This window comes from Halichondria panicea, chromosome 5, assembly GCF_963675165.1.
Source record: "Halichondria panicea chromosome 5, odHalPani1.1, whole genome shotgun sequence".
In the NCBI taxonomy this organism is placed as follows: Eukaryota; Metazoa; Porifera; class Demospongiae; order Suberitida; family Halichondriidae; genus Halichondria; species Halichondria panicea.
In genome coordinates, this window is record NC_087381.1 from 3,378,994 (window position 1) to 3,398,860 (window position 19,867).

The 19,867-nt window shown below is 41.8% G+C and overlaps 3 protein-coding genes across 3 annotated transcripts; 1 reads left to right on the forward strand and 2 right to left on the reverse strand.

Moving 5' to 3' along the window:
* The first annotated feature begins 225 nt into the window (after positions 1–225).
* On the forward strand, positions 226–11,105 carry LOC135336173 (uncharacterized). The gene is made up of 23 exons (XM_064531901.1): positions 226–356; positions 534–625; positions 1,431–1,573; positions 2,103–2,450; positions 2,555–2,828; positions 2,943–3,076; positions 5,560–5,904; positions 6,070–6,340; positions 6,447–6,608; positions 6,744–6,870; positions 6,923–7,032; positions 7,088–7,247; positions 7,358–7,752; positions 7,823–7,948; positions 8,047–8,076; positions 8,199–8,483; positions 8,734–8,952; positions 9,167–9,367; positions 9,458–9,550; positions 9,600–9,730; positions 9,872–10,046; positions 10,182–10,347; positions 10,422–11,105. Exons 2-23 carry the CDS (start codon positions 553–555, stop codon positions 10,711–10,713), a joined length of 4,260 nt encoding a protein of 1,419 aa, XP_064387971.1. The 5' UTR covers positions 226–356; positions 534–552; the 3' UTR covers positions 10,714–11,105.
* A 4,711-nt stretch (positions 11,106–15,816) lies between these two features.
* Positions 15,817–16,992, reverse strand: LOC135336178 (uncharacterized protein K02A2.6-like). The gene has a single exon (XM_064531905.1). The coding sequence runs from the start codon at positions 16,990–16,992 to the stop codon at positions 15,817–15,819; it is 1,176 nt and encodes a 391-aa protein (XP_064387975.1).
* Positions 16,993–17,500: 508 nt separating this feature from the next.
* On the reverse strand, positions 17,501–19,825 carry LOC135336174 (uncharacterized protein K02A2.6-like). The gene has a single exon (XM_064531902.1). It carries the CDS (start codon positions 19,754–19,756, stop codon positions 17,501–17,503), a length of 2,256 nt encoding a protein of 751 aa, XP_064387972.1. The 5' UTR covers positions 19,757–19,825.
* Positions 19,826–19,867: the final 42 nt, after the last annotated feature.

The window sequence follows — 19,867 nt, forward strand, 5'->3', positions numbered from 1 at the left end:
GCCCCTCCAGCGATATGGGCCCCCACTTATAACTTGCAGTGTGGCCGGTAGTACAAATTATTCTGCTCTGTGCGAACACACGCGTGCTGTCGAGAATACAGAGATCAAGACTGGGCGTGTGGCGCCGAGGAGCGCCTCCGGTCGAGGACAGTTCAGCTAGCCTCGATACCAGGCCGATTAATTAATCGGCCTGGATTCGAGGCTAATGTTCAGCTAGATCTAGGGGGTGTGTTTGCTTATGTTCAATACAAGATGCTAATAGGCTTACTGTACTGTGCATCGATCCGTACTGTAGCTACAAGTTTGAGGCTAAAATAATAGAGTCTACGTTATCTACAACAAATCAAGAGTGAAGAGTGAGTGTGTTATTGGTCTAGTATAGAGCCTTGCTAGATGTGAGCCATATAACAAGCAATGCCATGAGATCTTTTAACTAGCTATCCGGCTCAGTATAAAATGATAGGATCTGACTTTGGTTGTAGAAATATATACTGTAACAACTGTAGACAGCATTATATTAAATCTTACTACAGCTCTATTGGGAAGTCAAGAATGAATTGGGTTCTTAGACTTAGTTGGTCTACTCTACTTCTGGTGGTTTTCCCTACATTTTCATGCGGACAAGGTAGGTGATATGACTGATGATTAAATGTTGAAACTGAGCTAGGACTATTGACTCTGAACAACTATATAATACACTTGCATCCAGACAATCTACGGAAATGGTATTATAATCTATACATGTATAGCATGCATGTATATAGGCCATAAATTATTTTGTGGAGATTCTGCATCCAAACAATTTCAACTCTGGCTATCTAGGTCAAAAAAACTTTGCAGAATAACTACGCACAATACTTAATCATTGCGTCTCTCGAGCTGAAAAATTGGCTTTGTTATCTAGCAGCTATGAAAAAGCTTAAATTAAGTGCATTAAATTAAGTCCACACGAAACTAAATTTATCTATAGGGTACGTATAATAGTCCTGTAATTAAACAAACGTTGCTATACTTATAACTCTTGACCTATAATTATGTATAAATGCCTTTTCAGAAAATGTATAGCTTGCTTTTTAAAGCATGAACCTCTGCATAGTTGATCTGACTATAATTATAAAGCGTATTATGAATACAATTATTATACAAGCATATTTGTTTATAGTATTTATACATGTTGCAATAATCATAGCAACATTCAGCATGTGGGAAGGTATGTTCATGAATGTGCTTCAAACATTAGTGAGGATAAACAAACCGACATAGCATGCTTGTGACAACAATCAACATGTTTTGTGTTCAACAGATGACACAGTAAAAACAATACTTTATATGCGCATGCAGGCATAAAAAAGTGTCATATAATCTCTAACTGCATGGCTTTGCATGGTTCTTCAAATTTTACGTATGCAAATTGTTCTCTTCACATGCAGAGTCTAACATTCTGCCATTCTTTTCCTTGTCTACTACTGGAGTGAGAGTAGAACAAGTTGGTCATTTCGATGATGGTGTATCACAAGCAATTCACATTACTGAAGGGTTCCCTTTTGGAAACATAAATCACAATATTCTTTATGTAAGTGATTCAGTAAACCGATATAGTAATAGTGTATGGTACCGATATAGAAATTTCGTATAGCGCGACATTTTCGAGGGCTTAATTTTCGCTGATTTTTTGGGTTAGCAATCCTACACGAAACTTAGTCCACAAAAATTGTAGAATTATCTGCCATAACGTGCAAAGATTAAAGGTGTGGCTTCCAGTTAGCAGTCATTCCACGAACATTGTGCAACGAAATGCTTTATAAAAGTGCCTTGAAAATTTCGCGCTATACATGCAGTACATAGTAACAGCTCTATTTTAAGCTAACATGTTATTATGCATGCTGGTTTGGACTGTAATGAATCTCGTTGCCTTTTTGACCTCTAAAATCAAAGGAAATACAGAACCGTAAAATAGATTCGAGGTATATTTATAAGGTCTTTTTTAGTCGCGGCTATTTTCTGAAATGCGGCCACCTCGCTATTCCGGCCACTGCACTGCATGTCCCAGAGGTGCATGGCTGTACTTCTTAATCTGGGTATCCATCCCTTGCATTATACAGATTGGCACCAATGGATATTTTGCTTTCAGTGAGCCATTCTATGGGAACACGCCAGAAACTTTCCCTGGTGTTACAACTGATGTTGCATCCGCATATCTGGTTGCTCCATTCTGGGATGATGTTGATATTCGCCGTAGAGGAAACATTTTATACGAGGTCCATTCATTGACAAGTACTAATGGCCCCAGTCTGCTTTTTGAAGTCAACAGATTCATTTCACCCGATGGCTCATTTTTTGGGACTTGGATGGTGGTAGTTCAATGGAATATGGTTCACTCATGGCCTGATGGAGAGAGTGATGCCTTTCGTCAATTTGCCCTTGATTTTTATGGAATTGACACCTCCTTGGTAAGATGGTTGGTATTATAATAATTATTGCTAACCCCCATTCTATCAACTCTATACTGTGTGCATGCTTGCATTCAGATCGCCAACTTTATATATGTTCACAGGCTAACACATTTCAAGGGATCCTCATCACAAATGGGACTGCATCATACACGGTGTTCACCTACAGATGTGATAGTATGCAATGGTCTCTGAATGGTGCTACTATCGGCTACAATGCAGCTGGTGACTATTTTGAAAACCATCCCAACACTGGAAGCTTTGTCTCTCATGAAATTGCTTGCCTCAACAGTCCCGGCTCAGAGTGGTTTAATGTGGTCTACAACATCAGCGTGGACACACCTGGAACACTAGCCCCTCCCCCTACTGTCGAACCAGGTACCGGATGGCAACGTATCTATATATTACATTTCATGCATATACAGCTTGAAATAATTGACATTCAATTACAGTCTAGAAACATGAATGCAATGTCGCTACAATCCTATACAGCACAACTCAACTACTTGGAATATTTGGACTTTGGTTCTAATTACCTTGAGAGATGTAGGAATTGCAGCTCTCCACCTATACCACTAGGTGTCCCTGGACTACCATTTGGAAGCTACTATCATGAGACTCTCTATGTACGTTAACAAGTTGTTTACAATCCATGCACTTGCAGTAGAGACACTCTATACAAGTCATGGTATTATGTATATGGTTGAACTTGTCATCAAATTCATTTAGAGCCATGTGCATTATAGTTCTTGAGTGGGGCTAATAAGTGCATATAGTGGATAAAGAGGTAATTATGACTCAATATAACGGTTCAAATTTTTCAATTTCGTAAGTGTTAGAGCAGTAAGGTATCGTCAAATAACCTCTAAGTCACTTAGTGCCATCATAGATAGAGTAGAAGAGGGATTGGAAACGGAAGTACCCTCGAAGTACCATCCGTGTATCTCCGCGGTTTTAATCGAGGCTTACTTTTTAACACGAGGGCTAAACATGAATAATTCATGAGAATTGTTTTGCTCTCTGTAAAGAAGTCCACAAGCAGTTCTGCTGCTAAACATCAACTTTCTCTAATACTTGAGGCCATTTGGGACACAGGACACTATTTAGTTACAAAGCCTTAGCTATATCAAAGGTACTATAGGAACACAAGCATGAAAAAGCGCTCGATCTGTGTACCTCTAGCTACTTCACGACAATCGAGATTATATTTTCTTTGTTTCCAATTGATACCTACTATCAGGGGGCATGTGATTCAGTAATGGGGGTAGCTCTGAGATGTATGCTTTGGACACAATAAGTTTCCCGGGCTTTTGCGGGAGTTATGAGGAGATAAACGGATGGTCCCAGAGCCACTACGTAGACTTCATTGTAAAACATCACGTGAATCACTTCCGTTTCCAATCCCTCTTCTACTCTATCTATGGTGCCATGCAAAATACAATCATTATGCCTCGAGGCGTAGCCGCACGAGAAATATATACGGTAAAGCTGACTGTGTGCGTGTACTATTCCAGCTATACAACTGCTCAACGGTTGCAATGCGACGAATACTAATAGCTTAATTCTAGAGGTTTCTATAGCCACTTTCTTTTGTATTTTGACTCGTGGATGCAAAATTGTCTACTTTTAATTGTTGCAGTCTCTTCAGAATCTTTCATAGCATTATCTGGCACGAACTTCTATACAACCAGGAGCAGATGAGAGGATTGTCTTATGCATAGTATATTCACTATCGGCTTCCTTGTTTGTAATGTGCTAAGTTTCTGTACATGTGTGGCTGATAACGCGTTTGGTCTGAATATCATTAAGTACAATGAATAATGTTAGCAGGTTTGACATTATAATTATGGCATAGCTAGACGATACAGAATCCGCGTAGTAAGCTAGACGCTCTGCTCCATCCCCTCATCTTAGCCTTACACTAAAGTGCTAGCTGTTTGTTAGCTATACAAGAGTCAGAAAAGAGCTGTAAAGCAAGATCTACATGCTTCTATCCTTGAAGATCATTCTATTAAGCTCGTCTTCCTTTTGATTAGGAATTAAATTTGTTCATTGTCAACAATTGCAAATGCAAGCATTAAGTTTTACCTCTTCTAATACTTTTTGAGCAAAAAAAGAGGCATTAGCCTTGATTTCAGGCCGCCCTCGAAACTCGGAACTGTGGCCTGGTATACATTGTATGCATGTGCATACATTACCACAAAAAGGTGGTAATCCGCATATTTGTGGATACTAGCTGTCTGTAAAATATACACGTATACTATTTTGTATTCTGAAGTTGTAGTCCGTGTTACATCATTACATATAATGTGCAAAATCAAGATAACTGAGTCCTGCTTTGGCTTGCGCCCTTAATTTATTGTGTCATGCAGGCCAAGCCATTAGAGAGATAAGCTACTTAATTGACGACACCCTATACACTGTAGGCTACAGATGTTATGAGGCGTGGTGTGTTCCTGTGCGTCCCCTAGGCAAGTCATCTGCTACTAATAATTTATGTTCGACAAGAAGTCATTGTTGAAGATAAAGCCGGAAGCTAATGATCAAGCTTAGACTCGACACTCAGGAAGTCATTAATTCAAGTTCTAATATGGGCTTGGCAAGTCATCTGCCACCAAACCTTGCCTTCTATTTTCGTCATTGCTGAAGATAATTATTGAAGAAGCTATAATGATCACTCCTTTAAGCTTTTAATAAGCTTATAGACTCGACACTCACGAAGTTATTCACTAAAGTTCTACTAGAACCTATAAGAAAAGTTCACCACTCTTCCTGTCTGGAAGGCCTCGATCCTTGAACTGCCTCTTTGCTAAACAGAGCTTGTAGAATGATCACTGCTGCAGACAATTATTGTAGGCTCCCATATTGTGGTCATTTTACCACTACTAACCACGTGCATGGTCTTGCGTATTCTTTCTCGTGTACTTTGTCTGTTTATACAATTTGTATGATGAAATTTACAGTGTGTATAATATACGAATTATTTCGCGCATGCATGCGCATGCAGTATACCAGGCAGTCTTTCTTCTTTCAAACGGCTTGAAATTGAAACTATAGAGAGGCACTAGCTGCAACATTCATTTATTCACAGCATTATCTCTCTTTACAGGTGGGGAACAATGGGCTTTTTTCCTTTGGAAAGCCTCTCCTCGAGAACAGTCCAGCAGAATTCCCAACACAGCAAGCCTCGACATACTACGCTTACATTGTTGCACCTTTCTGGTCTGACATCGACACAAGACTCAATGGAAGTGTTCGTTGGCAAGTTTATTCTCCAGACGTAGATGGCGAAGATGTACTGATCAGCAGAGTTGAAGAGTTCATAAACATTGAGCTTGGCCAGGACTCTATCACCAATGCCAACTGGATGCTGGTAGCCACTTGGGTGGGTGTTCATCCTTTCCCTCACAGCAATTCTGTTGAGGAAGATCGATTGGACCCTTATCTGCAAAGGGTAAACAATAGTGGGAAGTTTGGTATATCGCACAACAGTCAGAGTGACTATATAAGTGAGCATGCAAGGGGTAGGGCAGGGATATATCTGTATTAATTGACTATGACTGGGTGATGATCCAATTAAATTTCTTCAGCCATTATAAATGTTCATAATTATTATCAGGAAAACACTTTTCAAGGCATTATCATCTCTAATGGCACCAAAGTGTATGCAGTATTCACGTATGTCTGTGAAGACATGGAATGGTCTGATGCTGCTGTGATTGGATACAACGCTGGGGGTGAACCCTATCAAAATCATCCACTGAGTAGTGGACCAGAGTCTAGAGTCATCGGTTGTGTGCATAGACCTAGTTCTGATGTGAATAATGTTGTGATGGATTTAGCACCAGGGGTTGCTTCTGGGACTACTCCGGAGCCTTTCAGTACTGTTGGTGAGTGGCTGGAAGTTTGCATCAACGTACAGTTGTAATTGCCGTGATTGATCGTAGACCTCTATATATAATACAGCTGCATTATTTTAGTGATTTGTACACACAGGCACATGTGCTGCTGCCGGATACACGGAGTGCTGTGACTTCAATGTGGATAGCTGTGTTGGATCTGTACCAGCCGACTGCTTTTGTGACGCTCTCTGCGTGAACTTTGGGGACTGCTGTCGTGACCAGCCAGACATCTGTCAAACTGACATAATCTCTGCAGGTAACTTAAAAGATACAGTTTACAAGATCTTTTTCAATCACTCGGAATACATGCAGCTTCAACAATACGTCAGTGTGCATACATGTATTATGTCATTGTACTATGTGACTGCTTACAATTAATTAATTGGTGCAGGAAATAGCAGCTACTTACTGTACTCGGATCATTTTTATATTGGTCGGCTAAGTCTTGATGGACAGTTATTTGAAACACTACCTCTAATTCTCCTTCGAGGGGCTTCTGTTTTGGACTTTGACTATATGTAAGTCCTTTAAGTAGTATATACAGCACATGTCAAGTCTTGAAAAATTCAGGAGAGGCTTCCTGTACTGGTACGACTACATTGAAAGCGGCATATTCAGATCATCACTGAATGGGTCCAATCCGGTTCAGTTGGTCAACACATCAGCTTTTGGTACAGTAGGTGAGTCGATTTTTCCCATTGAGCAGATAAGTTCATGAATGCTTTGTATTGACAGAGGACATAGCTGTTGATTGGGTGAGCAACAAACTCTACTGGACTGAGACTCTATACAGAAGAATAGAAGTGCTGGACCTGGAGACTTTGGTAGTTGCACCAGTCTTGGATGCTGATCCTCACTCTGGAATAAGAGGCATTGCTGTGGACCCAACCACAAGGTAAGTCATGCTTACTTGTTTGTATCTTGTTATACAATTCTCGAAAGATAACCCAACCAGGCTCGGTTTTAGATGGAACAAGTATTACACTACTTGCTTTCTGCCTTTAGGTACATGTACTGGACTGACTGGGGTGAGCCTGCTAAGATAGAGAGGTCCTCCATGGACGGTGCTGACAGGACAACTCTTCACAGCACGGGACTGGGTGAACCCAATGGGATAACCATCGACTATCAGACTCAGACCATCTACTGGACAGACTCTGTCCTGGGAGTGATTGACTACTCTAACACTGATGGGACCAACAGACGTCGATTGCAATCAAACTTACCTTATCCCTACGCCATCACAATAGAGGGGAGTCTGGTGTTCTTCACCGACTGGATTGATGTGGGCGTACATGCTACACACAAACTGGACGGTGACAATGTGACAAAATTTGTAAATGCTTTCACAATAAGACCAGCTGGGATTGAGGTTATTGCGTCTAATCGGCAAGCTGAAGGTGAACGTTTCATTATTAATTATAATAATTATGCTGCTCATTAGCCATGGTTTTTCACTTAATTATCTAGCCACCAATTTTTGTTTGAGCTCCACTTGCGATCACCTGTGTACATTGAGCAGCACTGATTCAAGAGGGTTCTCTTGTGCTTGTATGATTGGTTACTCGTTGGACAGCAATGGAATCAGTTGTACATGTGAGTTAAGTTTTGAATTACATGCCTCACAAAACCCACTCATGACTGTAGACAATGTTTTAAAAGAGGGCTATTATTGATTTTTACTATCTTCTTAGATACTGGGACTGAAGCACCTCCTACGCAAGGTATGCATGTAAACAATTTAGTCATTGCGTTTTTGTGGCGCTGTAATGATATTGAGCAGTCATTATGTAGCAAACAGTCTGTTTTGTGTCACACGCATCAAACACACATTCTTATCCCATAGGAACTTGTAATGGATCTGGTTACACAGAGTGCTGTTCCGGTGGTTTCTGTGCTGGAAGTCCCACAACTTGTTTCTGTGATGCAGCCTGCCGCTCTCGTGATGACTGCTGTGGTGATATTGATACCACATGTCCTGCCAGGCCCACTTCCTGCAGTGCTGCAGGACACGATATTTGCTGTACTGGTCTTCAGTGTGCTGGTGTCTCGGATGGAGCATCTTGCTACTGTGATGAAGGATGTAGAATGTTTGGAGACTGTTGTGATGACATTGACACAACTTGTCCATGTACGTTTGGATATTGCATATTTCTAGTTTGTCATAATAATAATATTTGATTAATCTACACAGTAAAAACAGATTCGTTATAATAACATAAAACATCTCAAATAAAATGCATCATTTGAAATTTAATGTAGAAATGACAGAAATTTATGTCATTTCTACATTAAATTTCAAATGATGCATTTTATTCGAGATGTTTTATGTTATTATAACGAATCTGTTTTTACTGTGTATCATACTGATATACCGGTAGTACCAACAATGGCTACAACTACGGAAGGTCCAACTTTGGCAACTACTATGGCAATGGTAGAAACAACCATGCATACTACTTCAATGCCCCTGGCAGAAACAACTATGGATACTGCTTCAACGCCCCCGACAGAAACAACGGTAGATATTACTTCAACGCCCCCGACAGAAACAATGGTGGATACTACTTCAACGCCCCCAACGGAACTTTGCAATTCCGGTATACATTAGCATTATCGTGCACGCGTGCAGCCACACATAATATTTGCACATGCATATCACCAGATAGGTAACACTTAGGTTAATCTCATGCTATATAATACCATAATTTCAATTTAGACACGTCTATTTTAATTCCGTTATCATAATTATAAGTATAGCACATTTAGAATCCAGAAAGACCCAGTGCATCAATAATAATAATAATTATACAGAACTTCCCGAGCCAGTGAGGAGTATTAACCTAACCCCGATTGATGCAAGCAGTCTCCGTGTCTCTTGGATGCGCTCCCTCACCGATGTACCCACCTGTGATGATGATGCGTTTATTGTGACTATCACTGGGTACTCTGGTGGCTTTGAGCTAGTGAGAGTGTCAGAAGAGGCATCTCTATCAATCACCAGTCAATTTCTTGGTATGAGCAAATAGTATGGAATAAATTTTGTTATAAAATTACTGCATTTAGTTAATGTGTAGATGTAACTAAGTGAATTGCCTTTTTCAGAGAAATGGATTGCGTACAATGTTTCTGTGACTGCTCGCAATGCTTTGGGAATAAGTAAACCACTGATGGATACAGTATTTACTGAAGAAGGAGGTACTGAAGTTTAGGAATCTCTTTATTACCTTATACCCTAAATCCACAGTTCCACCAATACCTCCCTTTCACTTTGATGTGAAGAGGACATCCCCCTCTGAGATGACTGTTAGCTGGGACCCACTAACTATTGTAGAGGCCAGAGGATTTATAACGTCATACACAGTGTCCTATGGTCCAGTGAGTATCTTAACTATATTATGAGTAGCTAACAGTCAATAATTATAGATACAGTCACTCCATGTAGGTTTGCATTATGTACAGTAACTGCATGTGTTTCATACTTTTTTTATAAAATCTATGTGTGCATGCAATGTATAGATTCCCTCCACTGAGAATGCAACAATACGTCAGACAGACAGTAGAAATTTGGAAGTGCCCGAGGACATGAGCAGTGTTTCCATTGGCAACCTCAAGGCGGCTACAGCATACTCAGTGAGTGTGAGAGGCAATACCAGAGCTGGTGCTGGAGTGTCCAGTGATGTTTTCATCTTAGGTGAGCACATGCTGCGTCCTTTTTACTAAGTTATCCCTGACCCCAGAAATGTATAGTTATACGCTGACACATTGTATGCCTATAAGGTTTTTCTAGAATTATAATGCCGTTAAACTGCTTTATCTGTATATATAGGTACTAGCACTGGCACTGGCACTGGAACCAGCGTAGGTGCTATTGCTGGTGGAGTTGTCACAACAGTGCTAATAATAGTTCTCCTCTCTGTGTTTTTTATCGGAGTCTTGATTACCGTGTCAAGAAAAAGAATTAAAAATAGTGTTAGGGAGTACGTTCAATTTTCGTGAGTTCAAATAAAAGTGTAGGATATTACCCTACAAGAGTTGTTGTTTTTTATTATGGTAACCATTATTACAGAGGAGATACAGATGATGTCAGCATAAACAGCAACACCACTGCCAGTGTATCTCTGTTCGTAAGCAACTCCACCAGAAACACTGAACCAGAAGAACCTGTACAGACAATGAGCTACAAGCAACTCAACGATGAACAAAATGATTCTCTCGCCGAGCCTCCCCGTTACCATGACATCATTGAGAGTGCTCCTAAATTTGAAACAGTACCTATGACACTTGAGACTGTTCCTATGCCTAACTCTGATAAACTTTCAAAGTCGAACGAGCTTGAGAAAGTAGATCTCGGATCATAATTAATTGTGATGATGTATTATATAAAAAAAACCGCACTATCTTAACGCCATGCATGCAACATATAATTTATGTTTTTAAGTAATTGAATGTAAAGTATAAGACTATAATTATACAGTCATGCATATTGTAACTAAAAAACCTAAGTTAAACAATTCTATAAACCATGGGGCTGTGCCAAAATTAATGATAGATCTAAAGAACTAGATGTATATAATTTTAATGAGCTGCAAATCAGAGCTATAGAGTGTACGTATCTAGCTATTATGTTTTATTATGTTTTAACTGCTACAACCGATACATAACAAAACTCTTCTGAAGAAGTATGTATTTCTAGCTGAGCAGCTTCAGATTGTGACAGACCAGAGATAGTGTCAGCGATGGGAATTCGAACACACTGAACATTTTCAAACCCCATTTCTTCCAAACTTCTAATAAGAATATCAGTAGAAATTGCATAGTAGTAGAATTTCTCTCCACCTAGCTCGTAGTGCATTGGTTGCGGTTTCTGTGCCACTTTCGAGAACATGTACAAGACCCCTCCAGTCTTAACCAATGTTGATAGTTTCTGTATCGAGGTGGTGTAATCAATTTCACTGTGACAGGCACTCCCAATAGCTAGTGAAGTCATGACAACATCATATGGGCCTTCAAATCCTTTTTCGATAGGTTGCTCAGCTTTTACGTCGCATGATGCAACTTTCACGAGATTGCGCAACCTTTCCTCTCGCACAAGCACTTCACTTTCTGGTTTATTTTCAAGGTGTTGAACAACGTACTTGATATATGGCAGCCAATTGAAAGCCGATGAATCTTTGTATAGCCATTGGTGCAACGCTTCTCGGTTTGTGGTTGTGTACTCGGCTAAAACTATTTCAGAAACATTTTCTTTGCTTGCTGCACTAATAATGAATGCCAAAACAGGCCCAGACCCATAGTCAAGCACCTTTAAGTCCTTGGCATTAGAATGCATTGTTTTACTTCTGAAGAGCTCATGGATCATCTTTAACCGCATATCTCGGAACTGATTCAATGGAGTTCCTGGTTTTTTAAACCGTTGATTCAAAAAAACCTGAGCCTTGAATTTATCTTTGTACTGATTTTCTTCTTGCCTTGCGTCCATCAGAATTCTGGCCTTTGTTACAGCTAAGGAACAGTATGAATAATTATGCTGTTACTTCATAACAATGGCTGCATGTGCGCATAGGTACCAGGCAGCAACATAAAAAATAGGTAGTTACAGTGTTACACAACAACAAAACATGCCTAGAGTCAGGTAGTTAGTGATGCATATAAACGGGCCTAATCCTAGCCTCGACCCAGGCCGATTTGTCTCCGATTTAACGCGAGGTGGCGACCTAGCGTTAAATTGGAGACAAATCGGCCCGGGGTCGAGGCTAGCCTAATCTGTCGTTTTTCTATAATTATCCCACTATACTCAGAAAAATCTGACACGGAGATGTCCTGTAAATGGGGCTTGTGTCCCACTTCACTAAATTGGTGACACGCTTCACTAATTCTTTAATCAAGTGGTGCAAGCTGTTGTTTTCTTTTCACTCAAAAAGACTAGTATTAGAAGATTTGTATAATTGACAAGGAATGAATAACACTGAATTCCATACATGCATGCATACAACACAAAAATGTTCATTCTGGTCAGACATCAAAGAATTGCACTACTGTTGTAAGTACATGCCTGGGTAATAATTATCGATCCGTGATCACCCGTGATGCATGACATTGTGGTCAATACATATACCTGGATGACATTTGATAATTACCAAGATCCGATTCAACCTAATTACTAGCTTGCATTGCTTTTTTAAGAAACTGGAGTGGTGCATTGATGCGTGGCGAATCCCAATGCAGTCTGGTAGAAGCTAGATGAGTGTGGCCCGCCTCCCAAAGAAGAGAGGACGGGTTTCAAGCCTATATCTGAATATTTACTATACTATAGCGGCTAACTTCAACATAATAATGATCACGTTTTGTAATAGCCTGTGAAATTGCATTTCCTTTTATGGAAGCAACTAAGTGTATGCAAACTGCAGCCCTGTATTGCGTATAACACGTCTGCATATGGAAATGCGATCATAGCCACTTGTATAGGGCTTACATTTCTTATTGACACTCCCCCCTCCCTCTAAACGTCACAAGAATTCAATACTGAGGACGGGCCACACCCATTAGAGCAGTTGTAGTTCGTCACAGTGTTTCTTTAATCAGCTCTTGCATGCTTTTATTGCTGCCTTCCTTGCTGTCTGGGGCCACTTGTCAATGAATGATTCATACTTGTGTGCGAGAATTTCCCAAACAAAGCGGTTTTGCCTCAGTGACATGACTAGTTACAAGCCACGCTCCTTATTGATGGGCTTTGTGGTAAATACTAACATTATATACAGCCCAAGATCCCCCTCCCTAAAGTCATAATGACGTTAAGAAATGCAAAGGAGTGCCCCCTTATAAAACGTGATCCCGTACTCAGCCGCTCCTTCTCTTATATGGGCTCCTGTTATATAATTTATACATGTACTATATACTAGCTATAATGATAAAATCGATAATAATTATAATTATAATTATAGCCTCTAAGAAAAGTTGTAAAGACTGTTATAATAATACTTGCGGTTAGTATAAAGTGTTGTGCTTACCAGGATTTGGGAAAAACAAATTGCTTGAGAGAACTAAACTGGAGGCAGAGAAAGTACAACAGGCGTGATGCAGCTCTAGAAATTAGTCTTTGTGTCTTAGCGCTGCTCTAGCAATTAGTCTTTGTGTCTTTGTGTCGTATGTTATTGCTGAGAGCGTAATCAGAGGCTAATTGCTAAGCTATACCATGTACCACGCCTGTCGGATCTCTGGAAAGCAGAGGAGGCAACAAGCCTCTGATCTGATTACACTTGACAATAACACATAGCGTGGGGGGATTAATTAGCTGTGACATCACGGCTGGATGCCTATGTATGCGCTAGACTTTACACGTGCACTTGTGCGCATGCTATTAATTTTAATTTCTGCTGAATCTGCAGTTCTCCACGTGTAATTAGTCAAAAGATAGCCTCGATTCCAGGCCGCTGAGAAAGGCGGCCTGGTAAAGACTGTGCCAGAATTACCAAGATGTTGATGTTGCTGCCAGTGGTCTCTGGGGAGGCAGTAGCCTCGATCCCAGGCCGAGTTTTCGCTTTTATTGTTCGCCTAACCGTTATAAAAGCGAAAACTCGGCCTGGGATCGAGGCTAGGGGGCAGACGCGAGAGAACCCTGATGGACGTCAGAGTCTTTAATCCTTTTGCTCCCTCAAATCGCAACACAACCCTAGACCAATGCTTCAGGAAGCACGAGAGGGAAAAGATCCGTGCATACGGACAAATGGTGAGAGAAGTGGAGCATGCTACTTTCGTCCCCATTGTGATGTCTGCGACTGGCGGCCTTTCAAAACAAGCTACAAACTTCTACAAACAACTGGCCTCCCTGCTAGCAGACAAATGGGACCAACCCTACAGCACCACCCTGCACTGGCTGAGATGCTCCCTCTTTTTCAGCCTGCTCAGGTCCGCCATTCAATGCATACGTGGCGCTCGTTCATCAAGAGGCCACGCTATGAAGATGTCACCTGTGGACCTGGTTATAGCAGATATCGAGGCCAGCTTGCAGCAAAACTAACAAACTAACTGTTCACCTCATGTATACACACTATTTTACATACACTGTTCTTTGTTTTATTATTTTATTATAATCCTATCATCTACTTGCTTCCACCATAAAGGTACTGTTTACCAAAAAAAAAGAATTACCAAGAATCTTGGCAATCGTAAATTGTAGTTTATTTATCATGTGTATCGGATGTTATGGAGGGCCACTGCACAATTCAGACGATTAAATGCATTATCTGCATCAACCAACAAAACGGCGTCTGCGCCTGCTGAAGCGAATACCTTTCTCTATAGCAGCTTCACAACCAGACGGGTGGCCTGCACATACTTGCGTAGATCCTGCAGCTTTGGTAATATCTCTCTTGAGCACAGACACCAGGGACTTGCCAATAATACGTCTCAAAACTTCCCCTATTCCCACTGGTCGTACTCCAGGGTTCTTCGAAAGGGGGATCAAACGATTGTTTAGAAGTGGGCTAAGCCCGACTGGGTCCACTTCCTGTGATGCTATGTGCCTTGCCACTTCCGCCACCGCATCACATAAATCTTTTGATGCTGACTTAAAAGATACCATCATACGTCTCCATATATAAGCATCTCCCATGGAGGGACCCGCAGCACCGTGGGTTGCTAGTGCAGTCTTCCTTACAACCTCACCAGTTAGACTTTCGAATAAGATGGGGTTAACAATGAGTGCATCTCCTTGTATCAAGGCCTCTGGGTTTGCAGGTTTTGCTTTGGGGTGTTTTCTTTTTAGTTCAGTTCTTACTTCTGGTGTAAGTTCAAGTAGTCCACCCTTGCCATATTCAGTGATGAGGGAGATGGCTGAATGGACCTCTCCTTTCCGGATGAGAGTGGCAAACCGCCTATTTAGCTTCTTATCTGTTATTCCTCGCTGTCAAAGAAGGTTCCTATCCATGAGCAACTTAAATAGAACAGCATGATTCACTCTATCAAACCCTTTACTGGCATCCAAAAAACAACCTGAACCGCTGTGCAGATATTTGGAGATATTTGGAGACTACATTCTTGAGCACTCCAGTACATAAATCTAGCATGCATACATGATGTGATAACGTATTATGCCTCGGTTTACTCTTGCCCACGCTCAATTAAATTTGGCCATGTCAGTATAGCAGATCACCAGACTTAGCCGGGGCAGGCTCTTTTTTTGGACGGTTTGTTCTTTCTTTCTTTGTGAGATAACTTCAATAATTCATTAAATCAGAACTCTGATACATACAAAATACACAGGCTATTTATACAAAAACAATACTAGAAAGAACCTTCTAGAACAATAGTACAGAAATGACTAAATAAGAACATGAAACCACTAGAACTAACACAACACAGTATTTACGGAATCACAGGTTTACAGTACAGTATTTACGGAATCACAAGTCTTTATCTTAATGTTAGTTCCATGTCTTAAGGATACCACATTTCCTCCCCTGTTAAATGTTAGTGTACCCACCATATCGATCAGGCCTGTTGCGATTTCTTTGCGGATATTGTCGAGCTGTTAATGCACCAGTCGAGGGTGACTCATCAGGTGGGGTCGGAGACGGATCAGTTGACTGATCAGGGGAAACTTCAAAATCTTGCAAATCCTTGTGAGCTGCCGTATCGTCGAAATCGTTTGGATTTGTTATATCGTCTTGTGACGACTCGGTGGTGGAAAGAGAATGAGTTCTATCACGTATGTGGTCGATATGTCGACGTAGTATCCTGCCATCACCAATTTCCACTTTGTAAGATACTGGTCCTGTCTGTTGTACAATGCTTCCTGGAAGCCATGTACCGTTTGTTCGGAAAAGTTTGAGCATTACTTGTTGACCAACAGAGAACGTCCTTGGTTTAGCATGTTTGTCATGTTGCTGTTTCTGTTTCATCTGCTTGTCAGATACGTTTCCCTCTGTGTTTGGTTTGAGGAGATCGAATCGTGTACGTACTTTTCTTTGAAGGAACAGTTCACTCGGTGAGACGTTAGTGGTAGCATGTGGAGTTGAGCGGTATGACAGTAAAAACTGAGCCAATCTTGTTTTCAAACTCAGTCCTTCTCTCTCTCCAGCTTTCATGGCTCTTTTGAACGTTTGTACAAATCGTTCAGCTTGGCCGTTCGTGGAGGGATGGTATGGAGCACTTCGTATGTGTCTTATGCCATTGGCTTGAACAAAATCGCTAAATTCTTGGGATGTGAATTGTGCACCATTGTCGGAAACAATCTGTTCTGGTAGTCCATACCGAGCAAATAGTGCTTGCAGTGCCTCGATCGTGTTTTGAGACGTAGTGGAAGACATCTGAATCACTTCTGGCCACTTGGAATGAGCGTCTACAACCACTAGAAACATTTTGTTCAAGAATGGACCAGCGTAGTCAATATGGATCCTTTTCCATGGGCTGTTTGGCCAAACCCAAGGATGGAGTGGTGCTACTGCAGGTTTAGAGGCTTGTTCCTGGCACGATAGGCACGCTTTTGCTTGGTTTTCGATGTCTTTATCGAGTCCACTCCACCACACGTAACTGCGGGCAATAGCCTTCATTCGGGACATTCCAGGGTGGTTCTCATGGAGAGCACGAAGGGTCTTTGCATGCAGGTTCTGTGGAATGATTGTGCGAATTCCCCACATCAAGCAACCACTTTCGATGCCAATTTCAAGACGGCGGTTGAAATATGGTTGTAGATCCGGTGTCACTTTCTGTGGCCATCCTGATTTGACATACTTTAACACCTTGCGGTTGGGTCACGTCGGGTAGCCGTCTGCACCTGCTGAGATGTTACAGGAAGAGCTTCGATTTGAGCCACATTGAAAGTGTGAATAGCATTAATGTCAGCCGTTTCGTACGAATCTTGTACTGGCAAGGGGAGACGTGATAATGCATCAGCATTGCTGTGTGCTTGAGTGGGCTTGAATTGGATATTGTAATCATAACCTGAGAGAAAAATTGCCCAACGTTGGAGACGAGCAGCTGCTAGGGACGGTATTCCTTTCTTTGGGCCAAATATAGCTGTCAGAGGTTTGTGATCAGTGATTAACGTGAATTTCCTGCCATACAAATACTGGTGAAACTTCTTGGTACCAAATACCAATGCCAGTGCTTCTTTCTCGAGTTGAGCATAGTTTTGTTCGCTTGTCGTTAGCGTGCGTGAAGCAAAACAGATTGGTCTCTCAGCCCCGTCTGGTAGTACATGAGAAATAACGGCTCCAATGCCGTAGGCTGACGCGTCCGCAGCCATGTTGATTGGTAGGTCCGGGTCATAGTGGGTGAGCACATCAGATGATGTAAGTTGTTTCTTTGCTTCTGTAAAAGCTTCCTGACATTCCTGTGTCCATCCCACTTATGACTCGCTTGCAGAAGTTGGTTGATTGGGTAAAGGATGCTAGAGAGATTCTTGATGAACTTTCCGTAGTAGTTCAGCAACCCGAGGAAGGAGCGAAGTTCTTGAACATTCTTTGGTTCTGGAGCCTGTGCAATAGCATCTACTTTACTTGGAAGAGCTTGGATTCCCTCTTTGCTGATCTGATGACCAAGATATTCTACCGACTTGGCCAAAAAGATACATTTTTCCTTCTTCAATCGCAACCCGTGTTCCGTAAAAAGTTTGAGGACTTGCTCCAGATTGTGTAGGTGGTCTTCTTCATCCACTCCTGTTATCAACAGATCGTCTAAGTAGCAGATAACGTGAGGCACTCCACGTAGGATGGTGTCCATCAGTCTTTGGAATATTGCTGGGGCTGACGCCACGCCAAAAGGAAGTCGGCTGAACTGGTATAACCCTTGATGGGTGTTGATAGTCACGTATTTGGTAGAGTCCTTATCGAGTTCGACCTGTAGATACGCTTGTGACAAATCAAGCTTAGTGAAAAGGGAGCCATTTGCTAGTGTTGCGAATAGGTCTTCGGGTTTAGGCAAGGGGTACTGATCAACTTCAAGGTCTTGGTTGATAGTCACTTTATAGTCGCCGCAGAGTCGAAAACGTCCGTCTTTCTTGGGAACTGCGACCAACGGTGCTGCCCAGTCACTGCTAGGTATTTTCTGGATGATACCTTGTTGCTCCATGCGGTCCAATTCTTCTCCAATAGCCTCTTTGGTTGCATAAGGAACAGGACGTGGTTTGAAAAACCGAGGAGTAGCATCTGGCCGTACTCTGAGAGTGGCTTTGTGTGAGGTCACAGTACCTAACTCGTCCTTGAACAATGAATCGTATTCGTGTAACAAATTCTTTAGTGTACCTGCAGGGGGAGATTTGACAGTTGCAATACATTTCCAGTCCAACTGGAGGTACTTCAGCCAATTGCGTCCAAAAAGACTTGGTCCACTTCCAGCAACCACCACCAGCACCAGCCGAGCCACCTGTTCTCCATAATTAACACACACATTAATCTGACCCGTTACCATCATAGCCTCATCTGTATATGTCTTTAGCAAAATATTTGACTTACGCAGCTTGAATTTAGAGAACTTGGCCTTTCTGGTGGCCTCAGAGATAATAGATATTGCAGCTCCGGTATCGATTTCCATCTTGAGTGGAGTATCCTCGATCTTGACTGTAACTGTGATCGGCTGTGTAGAAGGCTCGGTCAATCGGTATAGGTGGTAAGTGTCAGCTTCTGAGTTGGTCGAGCTGTTCCCATCTGGTTCCACTAGGTGAGTTTTGAATCGTCTCTTCTCTGTCTTCTTGAACTGAGAGGGTGGGTTGGAGCGGCAGGCTGGTGCTATGTGTCCCTGCTTTCCACATGAGTGACACTCTGCATCCTTGAAACGGCAATCAGCTGCAGAGTGATTCGACTTTCCACAGCGGTAACAAGGTTGGTTTGGCTGCGGTCTCCTTTTGCTTTGTATGCTCTTGATGGAGGGGTTGCTGGCCTTGAGTGCTCTGGTGTTGCTTTCTGCTGCTTCCATTCCCTGTGCGATTTCCATTGCTCTCTTCAAAGTAAGTTCTGTTTCGGCTAATAGTCTTCTTTGCATTGCTTCGCTTCGGAGTCCTGCAACGAAACGGTCACGTAGGGCTTCAGTGAGATACGCCCCAAAATTGCAGTGTGTTGCCAGCTTGCGTAGAGCTGCATCGTATTCTGCTAAAGATTTGTCAGGGACTTGATCCCTTTTTTGAAAATGAAAACGTTCTGCGATCACCGCTCGTGTCGGTTCGTAGTGCTTCCGTAGTGCAGCAAATATTTCTCCCTTTGTCTTCGATTTGGGAGCCTCAGGTGCAAGCAAGTCACATAGAAGACTGTAGGTCGTTGCACCAATGGAGCTGAGGAGAATAGGTACTTGCTTATCATCAGGGACTGTATTCGCCGTGAAGTAGAGGTCTACCTGATCCAGGTAGGTCTTGATAGACTCTTGGTCTGGTCTGTAATTGTTGAGAGTTCCATAGTGTGTGGCTGCCATTGCTGTAGGCTACTTGATCCACAATCCTTGTCGCCAGTGAGATAACTTCAATAATTCATTAAATCAGAACTCTGATACATACAAAATACACAGGCTATTTATACAAAACAA